This window comes from Peromyscus eremicus, chromosome 12, assembly GCF_949786415.1.
Source record: "Peromyscus eremicus chromosome 12, PerEre_H2_v1, whole genome shotgun sequence".
Taxonomy (NCBI): Eukaryota; Metazoa; Chordata; class Mammalia; order Rodentia; family Cricetidae; genus Peromyscus; species Peromyscus eremicus.
The window spans coordinates 36,213,019-36,234,654 of NC_081428.1; the positions used below are offsets into that span (position 1 = coordinate 36,213,019).

At 36.5% G+C, this 21,636-nt stretch overlaps 1 protein-coding gene across 1 annotated transcript in view; it reads left to right on the top strand.

The window, feature by feature from the left end:
• Positions 1 to 21,636, top strand: part of LOC131922440 (ephrin type-A receptor 6) — a 902,384-nt gene that overhangs the window by 616,885 nt on the left and 263,863 nt on the right. The window contains exons 8-10 of the mRNA XM_059277230.1: positions 1,672 to 1,780; positions 4,876 to 4,946; positions 9,027 to 9,152. Coding sequence (XP_059133213.1) covers positions 1,672 to 1,780; positions 4,876 to 4,946; positions 9,027 to 9,152 — 306 coding nt within the window. The remainder of the gene's footprint in view (positions 1 to 1,671; positions 1,781 to 4,875; positions 4,947 to 9,026; positions 9,153 to 21,636) is intronic.

Sequence of the window (21,636 nt, forward strand, 5' to 3'; positions counted from 1 at the left end):
ACCACTACTTTTTTCTTTAATTAACACACTAATTATAGATATTAAGGGATTCACTCTGATGTTTCTGTCTGTATATACATCATATGTAAGCAATTCCCATCCTATCCAGTGTAGAAAACAGTAATAGAGAAATAGAGTACAATAATGAACTGAACCAATCAATGTATTGAAAGATAAGTGACATGTAGCTGCTGCAGTTTTTAAGAGTTTTTTTTTCCTTTATCTATAATGTGCAAGGCCCCCTGTTCAAACCTTAGCATCATAAACACATACACACACACACACACACACACACACACCAAGGAGAGAGAGAGAGAGAGAGAGAGAGAGAGAGAGAGAGAGAGAGAATTATGCCAATGTCTTAGTTTATTTCTTTCTTTGTATAGTAAAACATTCTGACAAAAGTACAAAAGTAACTTAAGTAGAAAGGTATGTTTTGGCTCTAGTACCTGTATTTAGGAAGGGAAGTCCAGTCCGCAAGAGGTAGCCGGAGCAGGTGGCCATAGCACAATTATGGAATATGGAGCAAATGAGTGAATGCTGGTGATTATTTCCCCTTCTCCATTCATTCATTCCTGGATCCCAGCCCATGAAATGATTCCATCTACAATAAATGTTAATGTAATCAAAATAATTGCCCACATGGATGCTGAGATGCCGGCATCACCTAGATGATTCTAGGTCTGTCAAGTTGACAATTCATACTAAACATCACACATAGGAAAAAAAGTAGTATGTTGTTACTATATGTGTTATCTGACCTTTTATCAAAAAAGAAAAAAAAGCACTTAAGTATTCCTTTCCCCCCACTTATTATCTATCAAATATATATACATGTGTACACACATATATACTTGTATCCTTGTCCACACACAAATATCCTTGCGCTGTGAATATGGAAATGCTCATCTTTAATATTTGAACTTAGTTCTGTGAAATATATATTAAATATAAATTTAATTATTTTAATTTATTAATTTAAATTTCAGCATAGTCTTTTCATGTTGTGGAAACCGATGCCAAACGAGTCTGCAAAGTCTGATGGATGCAACTCATATTCAATCTTAAAAGGAAGCACTAAGAATTCATATATTTTAGTTATTTTTTTTTACATTTTTTTTTTAATTTTTATTTTGCAATACAATTAAGTTCTACATATCAGCCACAGATTCCCTTGTTCTCCCCCCTCCCGCCCCCCTCACCTTCCCCCTAGCCCGCCCCCCATTCCAATCTCCTCCAGGGCAAAGCCTTCCCCACAGACTGAGATCAACCTGGTGGACTCAGTCCAGGTAGGTCCAGTCCCCTCCTCCCAGGCCGAGCCAAGGGACCCTGCATAGGCCCCAGGTTTCAAACAGCCAACTCATGCAATGAGCACAGGACCCGGTGCCACTGCCTGGATGCCTCCCAAACAGCTCAGGCCAATCAACTGTCTCACCCACTCAGAGGGCCTGATCCAGTTGGTGACCCCTCAGCCATTGGTTCATAGTTCATGTGTTTCCGTTTTTAAGAAAGAAGAAAGTTTGGTGCTGTGTATGATGACCTCAGTTCTACAAACATTATATAAATCTCATTTCAGCTGGGTTATTTAAAGTGCTATTAAAATAAAGGTCAATCTGATATGATTTAAAATAAACAACCAGCATCATATGTGTCGCTGTGTCTCTGTTTCAGCTTCTGATATGGCAGCAGAACAAGGGCAGATCCTGGTAATAGCTACGGCAGCTGTCGGGGGATTCACGCTCCTGGTTATCCTCACTCTGTTCTTCCTCATCACTGGGAGGTAAATGAGTCTGTCCCAATTATCCCCAACTCCGTGAAAAACCACGCTTTATGCTAGAGAGAGAGAGAGAGAGAGAGAGAGAGAATGTGTGTGTATGTGTGAGTGTGTGTGTATGTGTATGAGTGTATGTGTGTGTATGCGTGAGTGTGTGTGTGTGTGTGTGTGTGTGTGTGTATGTGCATGCATGTGTGTGTATGACAGTATTTGGATGATTACCAATACCCAAGTATCAAAACTTCACAAATAAGAATAAAGATAACATATATGAAGTTATTTTCAAGCAACTTATTTTGAAGTCATCTTTGATGTTTATTTATCAGAAGTATCTTCAGATCATTCTTCTAAGGAAAAATATGTATTTATTGATTGTGCTGATTAGTTTTATGCCAACTTGACACAAGCTAGAGTCATTTGGGAAGAGGAAACCCAGTAGAAAATCTCACCAGACTGGTCACATCAGATTGATTTGGGAGCACCCAGCTGATTGTGGGTGGTGTTACTCCTAGACACTGATCCTAGAATGTCTAAGAAACCAGGCTGAATAAGCCACAAGGAACAAGCCAGTGAGCATAGAACCCCTATGGACTCTGTTTCAGTTCCTGCCTGTAGATTCCTGTCCTGACTTCCCTCACTGATAGAACATGAATTGACAAATGTAAGCAGATAATAAAGTCTTTCCTTCCCAAATTGATTTGGTAATTATGCTTTCTCACAACAATCGAAACTCGAAGCATTTCTAAATATCAGTAGGGGCACAAAGAATGCCTCAAGACTTATATTAATAATCTGAAACATGTGCATAATACAAGATTCCAAAACCATGATTTCAAACTGCCCAAATAATGCAAATAAAACAAACAATAGATACCCAAGGAGACTCCTTGTATAAAGCACCAAACCCTAGTAGAAAACCCTGAAGCAGATAAAGCCCGACATTCACAGGCAGTAGATCTGGGTATGCCATTCACATCCCTGGTGACAGAAAGAGATGATGAGGCCGGGCGGTGGTGGCGCACGCCTTTAATCCCAGCACTCGGGAGGCAGAGGCAGGCGGATCTCTGTGAGTTCGAGGCCAGCCTAGGCTACCAAGTGAGTTCCAGGAGAGGCGCAAAGCTACACAGAGAAACCCTGTCTTGAAAAACCAAAAAAAGAAAAAAGAAAAAAGAGAGATGATGAGACGAGGAGAAAGGCCTTAATTCATATTCTACAGGATGTAGGTAACATATATTATAAGTATATCTGATTTGGCTATAGAGTGAATTTATAGAACATTTAAAATAAACTTCATGATTTATAGGGGTTTTTGTATATTGTTTGTTGTTGTAAATAAATATGACACTCCTCTTAAATAAAACCATTTAATACTGTACCCTAAACATCTTCAAAGAAATTTTCAAAATAGAAATTAAGAATCTTGTGAAGTCAAAATTAATCATCCTTTTAAATTATCATAGTCTAGAAAATACATGTTTTGTATCTTTGGTGTTAATAAATCTATATAGGATATAATTGTACTTTCAGTTGTGTATAATTTTATGATGAAGAAATTATTTACGTCAAGATATCCATACCCAAGATTCACAAGTTGCCAATAGCATTTATTTTATAGAGGGTAAATATATACTAGAAAAGTTTATTATATTTAGTGTTCTCCTGATAATATTTACTAAACAGTTATCAATATATAAGGTATTAGCAGTATTTTTATAACACAATCACGTTGTCATTGTGACGTTTCACATAACCAATTATTTTCATTTTCATTTTATCCCTCACATCCTTTTAACTCCTCAGACATGTTTTCCTTTCACTTGTCTCTACTCTGACACAGATCATCACTGTCTTAGAATTGTTCTTCTTTGCAAGAGAGTATGTGATGACATTATAAGAACATTCACCTTTTACAGTAAAAATTATTGCTTTGAATTATAAATGTTACAAACTTAAAATGCTGTAATCTTTGTGGACAAAATTTAGCCTCACAAATTTGAAAGGAGTTATCAAATGTTACCTGTCTTCATAATTCCTGAACTGGAATATCAGTGCCACTTAAACAGAGAAGTTAGTAACAAAGAAAACTGAACACTAAATCATTCTCAACTTTGAATTTCTATGTTTGCAAATTTTTATAACATCAGAAATTGCCTAAACACTTTACATGCTGGAAAGAACTACTTTGATTACATTGGCTAATACAGTCATTCTGAAGTACCTCTCATGGACCTTGGTAGAGACACATCCAATGAAAGTAATTCCATGGAAATAGCAAATCTGGATGAATATTTAAACTACCCTAGAAATACAGGCATAATTCACATTGAAAAATTGCACTATGTCCTACAGATGCATTCTGTTTAACTAACTGGAATTATAAATTTTATGAAGAGTCAAATCCCATGGATGTTGATGAAGCTACTTGAATTGATATAGTCATAGGAGCCCAACTATGCAATGCAAGAACAGAACATTCCCCCACAAATTTTCAACTCCTAAGAAAGAAGCCACCATGCTAACTGGCATTGAAAATAGAAGCTAACTTTCTAAATTTCTGAGATTCTGACTCAAAATCTTTTTTATTTTGATGCTTTTAAAAAAAAGTGATTATTAGAAGTCAGATATAAAAGAAAGGGATTTTATGGCTGATGGTAAAATATTTTATATGAATCCTATCTATTGAATCAGTATATTTGACCATGCTATTTGGTGCTAATTTTTATGTAAAGCATTATATGGGGCATTTTCACATTGTAAACATATTCTAAGCTGGTCTTTGTGAAGAGAGACAAGAACTTTGTCTAGGGATGATGTGTATTCTAATTGTTTTGTATTCTTTTTTACATTTCATTTTTAGTTGTAAATTATGTATATGTAGAAGGATATATGCATAGGAGTTCAAGTGTCCATGGAGGCCAGAAGAGGGTGTTATAGGTCCTGAACCTGGAGGTGCAAGTAGTCCTCTGATGTAGGGGATCAACTCAAGACCTCTGGAAGAGTAGCAAGTGTTCACCATTGAGCCATTTCTCCAGGTCTCTAATTATTTTGTATTCTTATATCACATAATTCTTAAATAAGCTTTTGTTTACTGTTTTTGTAAGGTGTCAATGGTACATAAAGGCCAAAATGAAATCAGAGGAGAAGAGAAGGACACACTTACAGAATGGCCACAGTAAGTACCGCCATTGCTCTGCCGCTGTTGAGCATCTTCCTGCAAGCTTCAGAACTCCCTTCACATTTGTGATCCCCTGGAAGCAAGCAAACAAGAAATGCATTTCCAACCTTCTGGCATTAAGGGTTTCATCTAGCTTCCAGGTTTAGGGTGGAAACTGCACCTGCTTCTCATTAAATGACATTACCTTTCCTTCAATGCTTATGGGAGAACCCAACAAATTGAATTTACTAAAAATACCTGGTGACTAATTGTATTTAGTTATTTACCATCACAATGGCCCTGGAACATGAGTCAGTTTTACTTAGTGCAGCATTAGATAGAGATGTGTTGAGGAACGCTTACTCCTTTTTTTAGAGATTGTCATTTAATCATACAACAAAGCAATTTACAATTCATTAGCACTATAAAAGTATATCAGCTCTTTAACTCTTAGAATATGTATGAAGGCCCGTGCTGACTACAAGGTTATATTCATTTGAAGATCTCTTCCTCAGCAAGCTATAATTACTACTATAGTTGGTTCGATAATTGCCCTTTTCTCCTCCCAAACACCCACCTCCACCTTTACTTCAAAATTGCAAACTACTTCGTCAAGACAGTTTTTCTATTGTGAGACACTGAATTAACAAGAAAGCAATGTTCTTTAATTAAGCAAAGTTTAGAGATAATATATGGAGCATCTTGTTCAACTATTTAAATCTCCCTTTTGTTTTAAATTAAGCAAAAAAAAATTAAAAGCACCCCTCCCATCTATATCACCCCACAAGACAGGAAAAGATTTAAGTAAGATATTATAAATTTCTGAGATAGTTTGGGGAAAATTCTAAGACACCTATCACTTTTAAAAGCGGTCTAAGTACCATCTGCCTGAGAGACCTGGCCTGAGATGACCTCAGAACATTGTAAACAGATTGCAAAAACCTGGATGCAGACACCTGGTGGGATGACTAATGCTGGGCAACCTTAAGATTCACTGCAGGGCCTTTTGTACTGAGGTGCAGGGAGAAACAGTGCTTCTGAGGTATTTATTATCTGCTTTCCAAGCAGCAGATTAGCATAAACTAAACCAGATGGGCTCAGCAAGACCTATTGAAAATAACCTGAAGCTGCCAAGGAAGTGAAGAAAAAGAAACCAGTGTTGAAGAAATCAGGGATGAGTTAAATTAGTAAACCTGATAGTCACAATCGGGACTCATTTGGCCAAGGATTTTCCAGTATTACATATATCACATTTTTACAGAAGAAGCATTGTTATCTAGCTATTGTATAGGAATGCATTATAACTTTAAAGAAATAGCTTAATTGTGAAAATTACATGTGAGTTAGTAATGGGATTTTTATTTGTCTTTAATGTTTTCAACGTGACCATATATCTGATTGGCTGACACTAATTCTCTAGCAGAATTAGAGTTAAATTTAAGATTATAATTATGATTAAGTTGTGAGTATAACATAGAAACTATGAAAATATAAATATAACATAGAGGTACAAACTATCTCTTCTTTCCTCATATTTAAACTGTGACAAGTCAGGAACAGCACAGAATTTCAGAATCAATGTCAGGTCTACATAAACCTGGCAGTATTCTTTTTTGGTACTATTTTTTAAAATGCTAATTTTCTCATGTGTGCATATCAAAGCACTAAGAAGTCCTAGGTGAAAGGTAATAAATGAAGGCAGTGAACACAGAATAATTAATGAAGCAAATTACAGCTACTAATGAACATAATGAACATCTTATTGCCTCTTCTAAGCTCCCTTTTTTTTGGGGGGGGTAAGATTTTCCTGTAAGAAAGTGAGACTAAAAACCCACTTGATTGTGAATTAGTATGGCTTCGAATTTCTGAGATGTAACAAAACCAAATATCATCCACTTATTTTCTATTGTATGATAGATACTTTGATGTCACTGTGACAAAATAGTGGACACACATACCTTCTAGGTTGAAGCTTTCTTTTGTTCATGGTCTCAGAGTTCTCATACATCGAGGGTATGATAGAGCAGAGACATTCAACTCATGGTAGAGAAGAGACAGAGTATGCTGTGAAAAGACTGCCTATGCTGTGAGCTTCCCTCTCTTTTCTTTTATCCATGCCACACCCTAGCCCATGTGATTATTGCACCAAGATTTGAGGAAGTTTTCTCCTTTAATGACTATCTTAGAACATTTTTACAGATACACCCAAAGACCTTGATTAATCTCTGAAGCACTGCTCAATCTATCTATCAATCAAAATTAACCATCATGAGTCCACCTTCCATTGACTTCACATCTAAACATATCTCCTTAAACCATAACATTCTCCTCCTCATTCTGAAATGTTTCATCTGCACCTTACAATATCAAATGCATTTTTTTCCTAGAACCCAGTCTTTAAAGTCTTAATAACTCAACATTGCTGAAAAGTTTAAAATCTCCTATGAGGCCAGAGTCACAGAGACCAGATAGAGTGATACAAAATAAATTCTCTCATTCCAAAAGCTGAGAATACAGAATACCAAATAAGGTTTGGAACAATACAAAGCAAATATAACAGAGTAAACATTAAATCATGTAGCTTTGTGTCTAGGATTCAGGTCATGTTGTAGAATGACATAAGTTGCAAAGGGCTTGGGCATCGCATCCTCTCTGTTTTTAGCACACTTGACCACTTTCTTGAGCTGGTTCTGCCTATTGTCTATAGTCTTTCTCAACAGGTATTCCATATTCCCAGAATATCTAGCTTCCTGGAATCTCTATTTCATCTTTACCTTTGTTATCATAGCTTTATACATTATCCTGTCAGCAATTACCACAGTAACACCAAATCTTCTACACATTGACTGGATCTCTAGGCTTTCTTTGAAAGTTGAGAGGAGTCTCTATGACCTTACTAATGATTCTTCTACATTCATCATTACAAAATTAGAATTAGTAAATAATGCTAAGGTCTTCTGTCAGCCTGAACCATGAGTATAGAGTCCTCTTAGGGTCAAGATGACTGAGAAAAGTGAAATGAATCTTAAGGAAATAACTACCCAGATTATCCTAGGTGAATAGTTTACACCAATAGATCTCACCTCTTAGGAAATATCTTTCAAGTAAGTGTATGCACTAATACTTTTGAATCTAACATGGGTAGAATCCTGCTCAGTCCCGAAATGTTCAAGGCACAACTTAATTTTCCAAAGCCAAGTCCACAGCTTTCTTTTAATGGCTCTAATCTCTTTAACAGCCACACCCTCTTGTCTTTAACTTTAAACTTAATTCTTTCTGACCAAATTGTGAGGTTATTTTTTTTGTCTTCCAACCTCTTCTATTCTATTTTTTAAATCACATTTCTCACCATAAATATGGCTAAAAGTAGCCAACACAACTGTGTCAGAGCCTTTTTGGACTGCTTTGAAATTTCCTCAACCATATTTGCCTTTGGTGACCTCTCATTTCAGCCTTCTCCTGGGACATGAACAAAAGTTGTGGAAATTCTTTGTCACAGTGTATCATGAAGATCCTCTAGTCACATTTCCTGTAGAGTTCTTCTTATAATAAACTCCATGAATACGGTCTTTACTCTTGGCATTGCTGCCTGCATTCTGGTCTTCTGACCTCCCTCCAGAATTACCATTAGGCTCTCCTTACAGAACCAGAATTTTTTTAGATCCACTTATAAACCATCCCCAAAGCCTCTGAACCACAGGGTCCAGTCTAGTCACAGTAATGTTCCCGTTTGCTTACATTAGATTTCTTAAGGAGGATGGATGTATTTTCAACTCAGGATTTCATAGAATTCTGTCTGTGGCTACCTGATTCTGAATTTGTGGACCTATGATAAGGTATCCTAGAGGTAGGACCCTACGGCAAAAGCTGTTCAATTTGTGGCAGCCAAGAAGCAGAGCAAGAGAAAGAATTTATACACTGTAGGAGCTCTCTGTTGTTTTCCTTTTTGTGCAGGCATCAACCTGAAGGGAAAATAACGAGAAATTTAAGTAATTAATAAGTAACTACCTCCATATGCCACTCCCACCTTTACACATTCACAAGATAGATGCCTGCTGAAATACTCTTAAATTAAATCAATCTTATATTTTCTTGCAGTGCGCTTCCCAGGAATTAAAACATACATCGATCCAGACACCTATGAAGACCCATCCTTAGCAGTCCATGAATTTGCAAAAGAGATTGACCCTTCAAGAATTCGCATTGAGAGAGTTATCGGAGCAGGTAAACATAAAATCTACACTCTTAACTACAGGATTCCTTCACAGCTTTGCAATTGGTTCATCAAAATGATATTTTAAATCTTAGCATGTTTCATCACTGAAAATATTAAGGTGTAAAAGTATTTTCTATTTTTTTTACTTATTTCTTCAAAAGCAGATGTGTCCATATTCAGTTCCCAAATAATGAGAACATTTGCAAAAGTTATTTTCACCTTCTATAGTCTGTTTCATAATGAAGATAAATTACAGCAAAATTAGAGTGCCTCAGGAATTTATTTTGAAAATGCAATTTCAGGAGTTTGTCATGAGGTTATTATAGATTTACTCAAGTCCTAGCATCTATAGACTTATGCTATAATTAGTGTTCATAAAGATGACCTTGAGGGTACACAAGACTTAGAGCGTTCTGAAAATCATTGAAGGTAAAATTTGGTTCAATATAGTTTTAGATCATTTTAATGCAAATTAATAATGCTTCCTATGTGCAAATCTCCAGTACTCAGAACTTTTCATTATTCAGCTATTCTACTTTAAAAAAATTATAGTGAAGCACCCCACAAGAATTTATGGTGTGCATTAGCTAGGAGAAATGGTGCTAATGCAAAGGGCCTTGGGAATAAAAAATAACTCCTCTTTTAAGTCTTTGATGCAAGATAAGCAGCCCAGGGTTTTGCAGAGGAGCTTTCCTTCACCAGGTCTTAAAAGGAGATGAGCTCCATTATCCCTTGCTGTGCTTTCCCCTAGCATGTCCTCTTCTACATGGTCAAGGTTCACTTCCCAGCACATCTGCCTTTCAGCCTAAAGGAGGAAGAAGAAATAGTTCTGTCCACTTGTCTTTGCTTTTGCAGCAATCACCTAGAAATTTCCAACACATTGATTTGCCTATTAAGTATAATCATATGAGCACACTGACTTATAAGAAATATAAACAACTACATATACAACTACAAATACAAGACAACTACATAAGTATCTTTAAAGCAGATGGTATAAGAGAAGGTCTTAAAATGGGAAACAAAACTGCATCCTTTGTGGAGTTATTAGTCTCCTAAAGATGTTGTATATGAGCAATTCTTTGGAGAAAGCAGAACAAGCCCATGTGTGCATGGTATGGTCCTTTGGGCATGTTGTGTCTTCTCAAAGGCCATAAGAAAGCAACTGATTATACTGCACTTCTTTAAAAGCCCTTCTACACATCATAGCTCTCCAGGTATGATGTACAATGATAACAGGGGATCCCTTGTTATAAAAAATTATTATAAGTTTTAAGATGATGACAATAATATATAAAACCCACCAACAATTTCTTTTAAACCCGAGCTCTATCTCTGTGATTGCGTAACACATGCCAGAGGTAGTCTTGTTTTCTAGAGTCATTGAATACTAGTACCACCCAGGAACATGGACAATTAGGAAAGAATTTTTCCTAACTGCACTCCATTCCTCAAACACATTGGGTCATCAGGTTCCCTCCATGGCCAGAAGTCCCTTTGAAAACTGGCATAAGGGTCTTACATTGAACATCTATGCTCTCATCAGAAAAGACTTCTCTATTAGAAAGATGAAAGGCTTAGAAAAGAATTGAAACCTTTGTTATCTTTTGTTGAAGAAACAACTAAAAAACCCAACACACTACTTAAGTGTGTATTATATTCAGTTTCATAGTGTGTCCTTGGTTTTTGTTCTTCTAAAAGGTGGAGCCATCTAGAAGCTAAAGGAGTTCTAAGCATCATTCAACTTTCCTCTTGTGTCCCATGTGAAATAGTGCTATCAACTTTAAATTCTTATTTCTTTTATTTATTATCATTATTTTCATCATTATTTTCATCATTATTTGTGTGTCCATATGGTGTGTGTGTGTGTGTGTGTGTGTGTGTATGTGTGTGTGTGTGTGTGTGTGTGTGCGCGCGCGCGCGCGCACGTGTATGTGTTCCACGGCATGCGTATGAAGGTCAGAGGACAACTTTCAGGAGTTGGTTTACTCCTTCCACCTTACTGAGACCCGCTATCGAGGTTAGCTGCCCTTCCAGCTCCTAGACTAGTTTCCAGCTTCCGCCTCCCATCGTGCTGATGGGGATGCTGAGATTACAAATGCACAGCATCATATCTATCTTTTCGTTAGGGCCTTGGGCATTAACTGGATCTTCAGGCTCTGCTACACAGTGTGTTCTGTCACCTGCTGAGCCATCTCATCTGCCCACTGTAAACTTTAGTGTCACGTTATTTAGCACTCTCAAGATAGAGTAGAAGCATGTTTCTATCATAGTCTCCTGAGTATAAATTAAATGTCCGAAATCATTACATTGAGACTTAAAATCAAGTGCCTGAAATATCAATGATGTGAAGAAGTTCAACTTTCAGTTTGGGACTCCTTTGTACTAATCAAACTATATCTTTTTGTAGGCAGATTTTTCTGTCCTGCCTGTCTGTTCCCAAATAGCCACATGGAGAGTTCTTAGTAATTATGAAAGCTTGGCCTGTAGCTTAGACTTTTTTTCTAATCATCTCTTATAGCTTAAAAGCTTTTTGATTCATCTACGTGTTGCCACATGGCTTCTGGCATTTACCTGTCTGCTGCATGTCTTGCTTCCTCTCTATCTGGCTGGCAACTCTATCCTTCTTCTTCCCAGCATCCTCTCTGTCCTGCCTAGCTATTGGCCATTCAGCTTTTTATTAAACCAATCCAAGTGAAAGACTTCACAGTGTACAAAATATTATTCCTCAATATTTCTCCCTTTTTGTCTAAATGAAAAGGAAAGATTTTAACTCTAACTTAACAAAAATATAAACAGTAAGAATGATTATCAGGTAAGAATTACATTTACAATGTCCAGTCCAACTGTATTTGGCATATTTGGAGAAAATACTCCATTATTTATTCTATCTTGATGAATCCAAAGCTTTGTATCTAATTTATCTTCTATCATAACTAATGAAGACTACAACTAAAGCTACCTAGTCCTCAACTCCAGCAAAGACACCAGAAGGATATAATATTACCTCAGTAAACAGGAAGTTCAATGCAAGCCACTTCCAAATCTATAGAAATGACAGACATCTGGCTGGCTGAACAGTCACCCAAGGTTCTTGTGCAATGTTTGGGGCATCCACCTTCAGCCTACAGGCCTAGAATATCTGGCAGACTCTTTTATGAAGCAGGAATTTTGAAAGACTGTCCTGCCTAGTCTTGGCAAAGTTTAGGAGCTGCTTTCATGCGTGTCCTGTAGAATGTCTGGCAGACTTTTTTATGAAGCAAAAATTTTGAAGGGCTGTCATGCCTTATCTTGACAAAGTTCAACACTTTTTCCTTTGTCTTCTGCTTGTCTGGTTTGTACAGCATACTGTCAACAGTCAAGGCAAAAGCAGGTTCTTGCCCAGTGACTAACCTTGCCACGATGAAAGCAAACTCCATAAGGAGTTTCCTTGATGCCCATTATCCTTTCATAAAGTAGATTGGTGCTGCCAGGAGCAGATGTGTCTCACTGTTATGAAAAACTCAATGTTAACAAAACATTTTAAATGTCATATTCTATAGGTCTTTGAAGTGTTTAAAGACTACCTATCTATCTAAATATATCTGTTTAACCTTGAAAACATACCTAATAGAACTACAAGTTTTATTGTTATAAATGACTAACTATTAACCTGCATTTCTTAGTTATCCATAAGTACAATATCCCAAACAAGAGTAGAAACATATATTTAGTATAACAAAAATAACTTTAAATTTGTATTAGTATACCAAAATCCACACCAATACAAAGTATTCGAAGTTAAGAATTGTTGTTTTATCCTATATTATATTTCTATATATCCCCTAAACAATGATAAACATCCATAACCCATTGAATAAACAAAAACCACGTACCCTGCCTCTTTGGAATGTGGGCATTGTGTTCTTTAGCCTGCTTCCTATTGTCGGTGGGAGTTGGCATCTTTAAGAGACCCTAAAAAAATTAGGATAATGGCTAAGTCCTGGCTAGATAGTCTGTGAGGCTGGGCCATCTCAGCCAGCATCCTTGAAGCTATTCTGGATGTAGAACTCTGAAGAAACTGCAACAGAGGCATTCTGAGAGGCTGGATCACCTGGGCCATTTGTATCTGGTCCCTTGCTCTGGAAACATATAAACTTTCAAAGGTAACATACATATCTGCATTAATACAAGTACATACTATGCATTTTACACAAGCCAGCCAAGAAAGATTTTTTGTTTTATGTTTGAGCAGGTAAATATATGTCATTTGTCTTATAGTTTTTCTGGTTAATTTCTTTATGTCTGTAGTCAAGATTTTCATGAGGTCTCCCCCAAATAAATCTGATCCACCTTAACCTTGAAGGAACCCACAGCTTTTCATTTTCTGTGGAAACAAAAGCATAACCTCTTTTCTATCCAAACATATTTTTCACTTTCATTTCAAAGTTGACATTTTTAAAATATGTAGGATAGTTTAATTTAGCAGTTTCCATAATCCAAAACCTCTCAGCAGCTGTCATTGGTTCATCAGGGATAAAAAAATTCAAACTTCAAAAAAACCACACAGGATTCAGACTCCCTTTGTATATCCCAACATTAGGTGGCTTATTCTTGTTGTTGTTGTTATTGTTGTTATTTTACTCTTTTTTTAAAAGACTTTATTACTTTTAAACTTTTTATTTTTATGACTGTCTATATCCTTTTTCTTTTTTTTTATTTCCTTAAGCCTATGCACATTGTTAAACAGAACTGTAACCTATTTAGAGATTTTTCCATCTGAACCTGCCTTACTACAAATCTGTAACCTTTTTTTGTCTGCATGAGCAAAACCTTAAACCTTGGCACAGATTAGCTCATGGTGTTCTGGCAACTGAAGCCCACAGGCAGCAGCCGGGAGAAGCATCTCTGTACCACAGCCACCATGAGAGACGGCGGGACTAGGAAGCCACATTTGGCTCCATTTTTTGTGTGTTTGGAAACATCTTTAAACTTAATCAGATTTTATGTGGATATATGTGGCCAAATGTTGCTCACCATTTATAGGTGGGGTTTTTGTCTCACCTGTCTGCTCCCAAATAACCACACAGAAAGTTATTTTATGAAAGCTTGGCTGGTAGCTTAGGCTTGTTTCTAACTGGCTTCTATAACTTAAATTAACCATTTTTATTCATCTACATGTTGCCACATGACTTGTGACATTTACCTGTTTTCCTGCATGTCTTGATCCCTCTCCATCTAGCTGGTGACTCTACCTTTTTTCTTCCCAGAATCCTCTCTGCCCCCAAAATTCTGACTAGCTATTGGCCATTCAGCTTTTTATTAAACCAATCTGAGTGACACATCTTCACAGTGCACAAAAAGATTAGTTCACACCATCTTTTTCCTCTCAAAAGTATAACAGATACAATGACTACTAAAAAGACTTTCTTAATACCATATTCAACCTGCTTTACCTGAACTTCTCATGTGGCAAACAAACATGGAGCATTTAAATTTGTAGTTACTTCTCTATGTCCCTCTCCTGTCCTCCTCCTTCTTACCCCCCAAACCCCCATCTTTATTTAACCTCAGCTTCCATACAATATGTTGGTAAGGGTCTCTTTACTATTTGCCTTTAGAAAAATAAAAGTAAATGCTTTGTGAGACCATACTGCTACAACTTAATGTTCCCTTTTGTGTCCCTACTCAGTACTAACAAACCCTTTATACCATGTTTCTATAACTGATCATGTGTTGGAAATGTGGGTGGATAGGTGTGGTCATGTCTTGTGGAAGCAGTGTGGAGAAAGCACCATTAAATGTAGGGTCAAGAAAGGTATAGTACTTTTCCTCCTCTACGGTAATGGTCATGGCCAACTCCCATAAGAAAAGATAGGTTAAATACAGAAATGCACAACTCAGCATTTAATTAAGTTTAGCATGGTATGAGAGCTTTCAGATACAAAGGCTACAAGACACAGGGAATGTTATCCATGTATATGTTTTGGATAGTAAAAATGCATACTGTATGCTACTGTTTCCAGACAAAAGGTGTGATCTAACCTAAGAGACTAAAAGGGGAATCTCACAATTATTGTCTTCTTACCTCGATTTGTAGCTTTCCTTCCTTCTGGATTTGAGGCAGAAGTCCTTGGAATGGGGGGGTTGGGTAATAATGTACTCTCAGATAAGACAGAACAGAGAATTTACACATGTCCAACTCCTACATAGAAAGACACAGGAAGATAACTTAGTTTGTATGATTTGCTTTGGAGGAGAGAGTTCTCTCATTTCTGTGAAATGTTTCAGAGAAAAAGAACAGGAACAAGACATAGAAGGGCCATGAGTTGGCCAGAGAGACTCTGAGACTCTGCCATTATCCTGAATGATGGCAGGTGAATGTGCTATACAATAGCGAAATTTTTTCTAAATCTTAGCATGATTTAAATTATGAGGAATGTGTGTGTATACACATTTACCAAGTCTTAAGTAATAAGTTTCCATAATTTAATCCTATCCTGTTCCTCTGCACACGCGCGTGCGTGCGCGCGCGCATGCACACACACACACACACACACACACACACACACCCCTATTGTTTTCCAGTAGTGTCCATTTCTACTGTACCAGAGTTCACAGGACAACTCTTGTGGAAATGTAAGCTAAATTACATAAGTTACTGAGTAAAGATGTTGGAAAGACATAGACTGGCATGGGAGATGGTAAAGGTCAGGTACTATATCCTGACAAGTGTCAGGTGAATGACATTCAGGCTAGATGAAGGCATTGATGGTGTGGACATAGCACACACTCTCAAAATTCATTATTGAGGAATCTACAAGACCTGTATGCATTTTTTTGCAAAGAAATAGCCATGAATCATTGCCATGTTCCTCACTGGTAGACACAAGGTCATTTAATGTTTCTTAACCAAGTTACAACAAAAGAATGTAAACATGGAAGCATTGGTGTTCTCAGAAAAAGGCAAAAGAACATGAAAAATGACATTGCACTTGACCCACAGCATTACTTAATCAATTGACTGAGTATGTTTACTAGGTGGCTGATACTTATAGAAGACAATATGCTAATTACTTCTTTCATAGAAATTCTTTACGTTGATTGGAGATGTATGTATTACACCTGTCATCCACAACCACTGTCCTTGGATTTTCAAGTTCATAATCAAATATTATGCAGTGAAAAACTTAAATAGCCTATATGAATGTGTGTGTGTGTGTGTGTGTGTGTGTGTGTAGATATATAACATACTCTGTCATCACTGTAAATTTTACTGTTTTATGAGTTTTCTAAGACAGTTTTTATATCACTCCTTTACTTACTAGAGGCATCTTATCTTTGTTCATCAATACAGGCCTGAATTTCCACATTTCCATTTAAATGAAGTGAGCAGCTCCAATGCATAGGAGACAATCTGATCGTCTATCTCCTTTGACTTTTTTGCATCATAAAATAAAATACTATGGGTAGAAGCCTGTAAAACAGAAATCCCAGGCTAAAAAGCCAAGGTAGTTTAAGGTTGAACCATTATTGTACACATATCTTGAGATAATGAAAAACTCTGGTAAACTGAAATTTAATCATGGTCTGGAAAAGGTCAGTGGAAGGCTACCTCTTTTTTAGGACAGAGCATATTATGAGAAAGCCTTTCTGAATAGAATTTCTATAATTTTGAAATATTATTCCATTGAAAAATATCATTCTTGTGTCTCTAAGCCCATAGGGCATCCTTCTTAAACTTGACCTTCCTTCTTTCCCTAGTCCCAGTGACAATGCAATATCTTCCTGTCATTCACATTCTATCCCTTTATCTATACAAAACTATTATTGCCTCTGCTATCAGCCTCCTCTTCCAGCTTAGTGTCACTATGTTTTTCTGTTCCTGAAGAAAGTCAGAAGTTTTAAATGCCAGTTTCTCAGCAGTCAGCTGCAAGCAGGGAAAAGAAAGTTGAAAGGACAATAAAAGGATATGAGAAGTGAGTGCCCCAATACTAACTCATTCTGAATAATATTCAAGGACTTTCTGCCCTTTGTGCTGTACAAACCAAAAGCTTGACTTTAATCCTGTCTTAATGCGCTAGTCCCCACCCCGTAAAGTGCCGCCACTCACCTCTTCTTTCTATTATAGAGTTCATTTATTTTCAGAGATCTCAAACTCTTAGGCCTATTATTACATATTAGAGTTGTATTAATATTACACTTTCTTGGAGTATGACAATATGAAAAGTAGAAAGCATTACAAATGTGGTTTCATGGATCACCTTTTACAAGAAGAAATCAGTAATTATAGTGCATGTCCTCCATGTTTAGATTAAAAGCTCTTGCACAGAGGCAGGTTTGTGTTTTGACATTGGGCAATGAGCTATATTCTCAGATATTACAACTGCATGAACACTGCATTCATTTTGAACCTAGTGTAATTGTTCCCATGCTCTGATTTGACCAACTTAAGTAATTTATGCTAGAGGACATATTGGTGTAGTTTTTAAAGTATTTTTAATAACGCGTAGACAGACCTGTCGATGACTTTGAATCATAAACTCCATGGCTTTATAAATCAAATGACATGACAAAAGATAAGATTTTTGTTTTCCATAGATAATATGATGTGAGTGGGAGGCACTCAGACCAAATTAGTGTTTGAGTCACAACATCCCCACTACCTTCCTCTGTGACTTTCATTAATTTAGCCATCTTTTAGATAGCTGGTTTGCTTACCTATATAGTGGACCGATAACAGCAATCACTATCTCACTGGATTAAAGGAAGTATTAGATATTAAAGAGTGTAGACAAGGACCAGACATCTAATAACAATCAAGCATGGGAACAATTCTATTAGGTTGAAATGAATTTAGTCTTTGTGTATTTCTGATGTCTGAGAATATCACTCTTTGCTCAATCTCAAAACGCATTATGACACAAATACCTACCACAAGCAGTTTCACATTCAGTGCCTTATGTAATGTAAGAATACTTATGATTTTCAGTTAACTGAAAATTAATAATTAAATTAAATTTCATTCTTGATGGTATATTGGGTTGTAACCATAACATGTCCTGTTTTATATTTCTTTTTAATAAAAAAAACCCAAAATTCTTAATTTTCTCTGTATCTTGGAAGAATATATTTACCCTATGCATTATTATTGCCATAAACTTAACAGGATGAATTGGTTTTAACAAAGAAAAAAATTATTTCAATTCTTTATTTAATCTATTGTATCTCTCTCTCTCTCTCTCTCTCTCTCTCTCTCTCTCTCTCTCTCTCACACACACACACACACACACACACACACACACACAAATCAGTCCATTTGTTATTAGAAACAGTACTATACTTCAATTTGATAGACCTTAAGTAAATTTTATTGGCCTCTAATTCAATATTCTACATCTTATTTGTGGGTCCATTTAGTGTTTCTTAGTTATGTTACATGGGAATTTGTCTGTCTTACAAACTGCCCTATTGCACTAGTCATTTGTAAAATATTTGCTAAATAAACAAATATTGAATTAGAAAATAAATGAAAAATTCAAGAACATAGAATTACTTGTGGACCTGCAAGACTGTGCCTGCTGCAAGTTTTATTAGCAGAGCTTAATTTCCTGAAGCCTACATGTTGGAAGGAGAGAACCTACACCCAAGGGATTTCCTCTAACCTCTCCCCACCATACACATATCGAAGTAAATGTATAAAAAAGGGGGAGGATATTTTAAGTATTTGTTTTAGGCGACTGTACATATTTTGTTATCAACAAAGATCTTAATAGTTGGCAGTGAGATGGCTCAGCAGGTAAAGACATTTTGTGTCAAGTCTGATGACCAGAGTTCTGTTCCAAGAACCAGCATGGTGGAAGGAGAGAACTGACACCCCCAGTTTGTCCTCTGACCTATACAATCACACACACACACGCGCACACACACACACACACACACACACACACACACACACTAGATATATAGATATGTAGACAGATATAGATTATATATTTAGAAAATTCTTACTAGAGAGTACATTAAAGTATGACACAAAATAATACAACATCATGCACATGTTTTATATAAAATATTAAATCAGAAAGAACAAATGTATAAAAGATTTACAAACTATCATTACATTGCTTTAGATGAATAATTTACCTGACAAGTCAGATCAAATTATAGAATTATTATATGCAACTGCCTTTATATATTGAAACACAAAATTGCAAAAATAAAAACTACATGGATAATGTAATTTGTATTGAATTTGTATAAGTGAAATAAGAAATAGCTAATTTTTAGATATTTTTCACTATTTTTCCTTCTCATTTGGATATTGCTAAAGTGTTTGGTGAAATGAAATTCGATTCATTTTTGAAGGAATGCTCTAAAAAGAGTGGGAAAGATGGTTATATTTTATATGGAAAGAAATAAAAATGATATTCTCTTAAAAACTAAGACCAATAAAAAAAAAGACCCTCATGCCAACAAGTTTTTTCTTTTTATTTATTTTCACTTTTAACGAAAATAACTTTTTCATATAATTTATGCCGATCACAGTTGCCCCTCCCCATCTCCTCTCAGATCTATTCCCCACCCTACCTATCCAACTCCCTACCTTCTTTCTCTTACTATGAAAAAAAGAAAAAGCATAAGAAACACACACATACATAAATAACCCATGCAAATATATAATTGGAAACTATAATATATAAGTGAAAGACCAAAGAGAGAAAAAAATCACAAACAAAACAATATGAGACAAAAAAAAATCTATAATAATACCAGTGAGTTTATTTTAGCATGGAGCCTAAACTGAAGTGTGATTTATATGCCCAATGAGACTCCATTGGAGAAAACTAATTTTTCCTTGGCAAGCAGTTGTCCGTTGGAGATAGCTTATTGTTTATGGATGGGAGCTCATATCCAATTCCGCCACTCAGTGCTGGAACCCCAGCTATCTTGAACCTGTACAGTTCCCGTGCATGCTGCCACAGTCTCTTTGAGTTCATCTGTGCATCTGTCCTGTTGTGTATAGAAGACACTGTTTCATTAATGTCATCCATCAACTCAGGCTTTTACAATTTTTCTGTCTCCTCTTCTGTAGAGTTCCCTGATCCCTGAGAGGAGACATCCCATTTAGGACTGAGTATTCCAAGGTCTCTCATACCCTTCACATTGTTCAGCTGTGGGTCTCTGTATTTGTTCTTGATTACTACAGAAAGAAGCTTCTCTGATAATTCCTGAGGAAAAACTGATCTACCAGTAATAGCAGAATGTCATTCTGAGTCATTTTCTTGTTTTTTTTTTTTCCCTTTAGCAAGACTATATTTATTTGGTTTTCCCCAAATCCCTGGCCTATCTGGTCTTAGGTACTTGGACACAGAAGCACTGCCAGGGATGGTTTCACCTCATGGAGTGAGCCTTAAATCAGATATTGGTTGGTTATTCTCACAATCTTTGTGCCACTATTAATCAAGAAGGCCATCATGGTATATTGAAGGATTTGTAGCTAGGTTTGTGCTTACCTTTCTCCTATGGTATCATGAAGTGTATCTTTAGATACCATGAACACTAATGAGTAAAGGCTCTAGTTAGGCACCAGCTCAACTTCTCTGTCCAATAACAACTTTAATTCGATATATTTCCATGATATGTTATTTATTCTTCTATAAAAAGTATCATTAAAAAGTATCATAAAACTGAAACCAAGAACATTCACTATTTTCCAGTTACCATAGGCCAGGAATCTAGGCATGGCTTTGCTCCTTTGGGGGATGCTCACGGGGATGCAATGAGGACAGAAGATGCAGTGGGCACACTTGAAGCTCAGCTGAACAGAACCCATTGCTAGACACACAAAAAGTGGATCTTGTCAGGAAATGGTCACTTGGGCTTGTGGGATGGAATGCCTTAATTCTGCACTAGCTCTAACCATGTGTTCTTCCCATAACCTTGCCATGATGTGGCAGCTAGCTTCATCGAAGCCAACAAGAGGCTCTGTCGATAAAACAGAAGCCATAATATTTTATAAATAATGAAAGAAGTAACATATTATCAATTTTGCCATATTCTGTCAGCTAGAAATTCCAGGGCCACCAGCCTTGAAAACAAAGATTCTATAGTACATAAATACCAAGTTGGAGGGACCAATGCTGCCTGACGTACATATCTGCCTAGAATATACAATAATGTATTATGTTTAGACATGGTGGTTGAGTTCACCTGCTTCCTCAGAAATGCATTCTCTCTTCTTCAGTCCAGTTTGTGTCAATGCTGAGTCTTAGACAGCATCTGATGGTTAAGAATTTGTTCTGGCATACTCAGAAGATGAGTAGGGGAGAAGACCTTCACCATGAGCCAGACACAACAGGTTCATCAGAGCAACCTACCAGAAAGATCTCCCTCTAGAGATCTTTATTAACAGTTTGGGGGGTTCTCCATCACTTCCTTACACCTATGTACAAGAAAGTTTTGTTGAGACATGTATGAGAACTGAGGATGTGCTGAGGTGGCCTTCTGTCT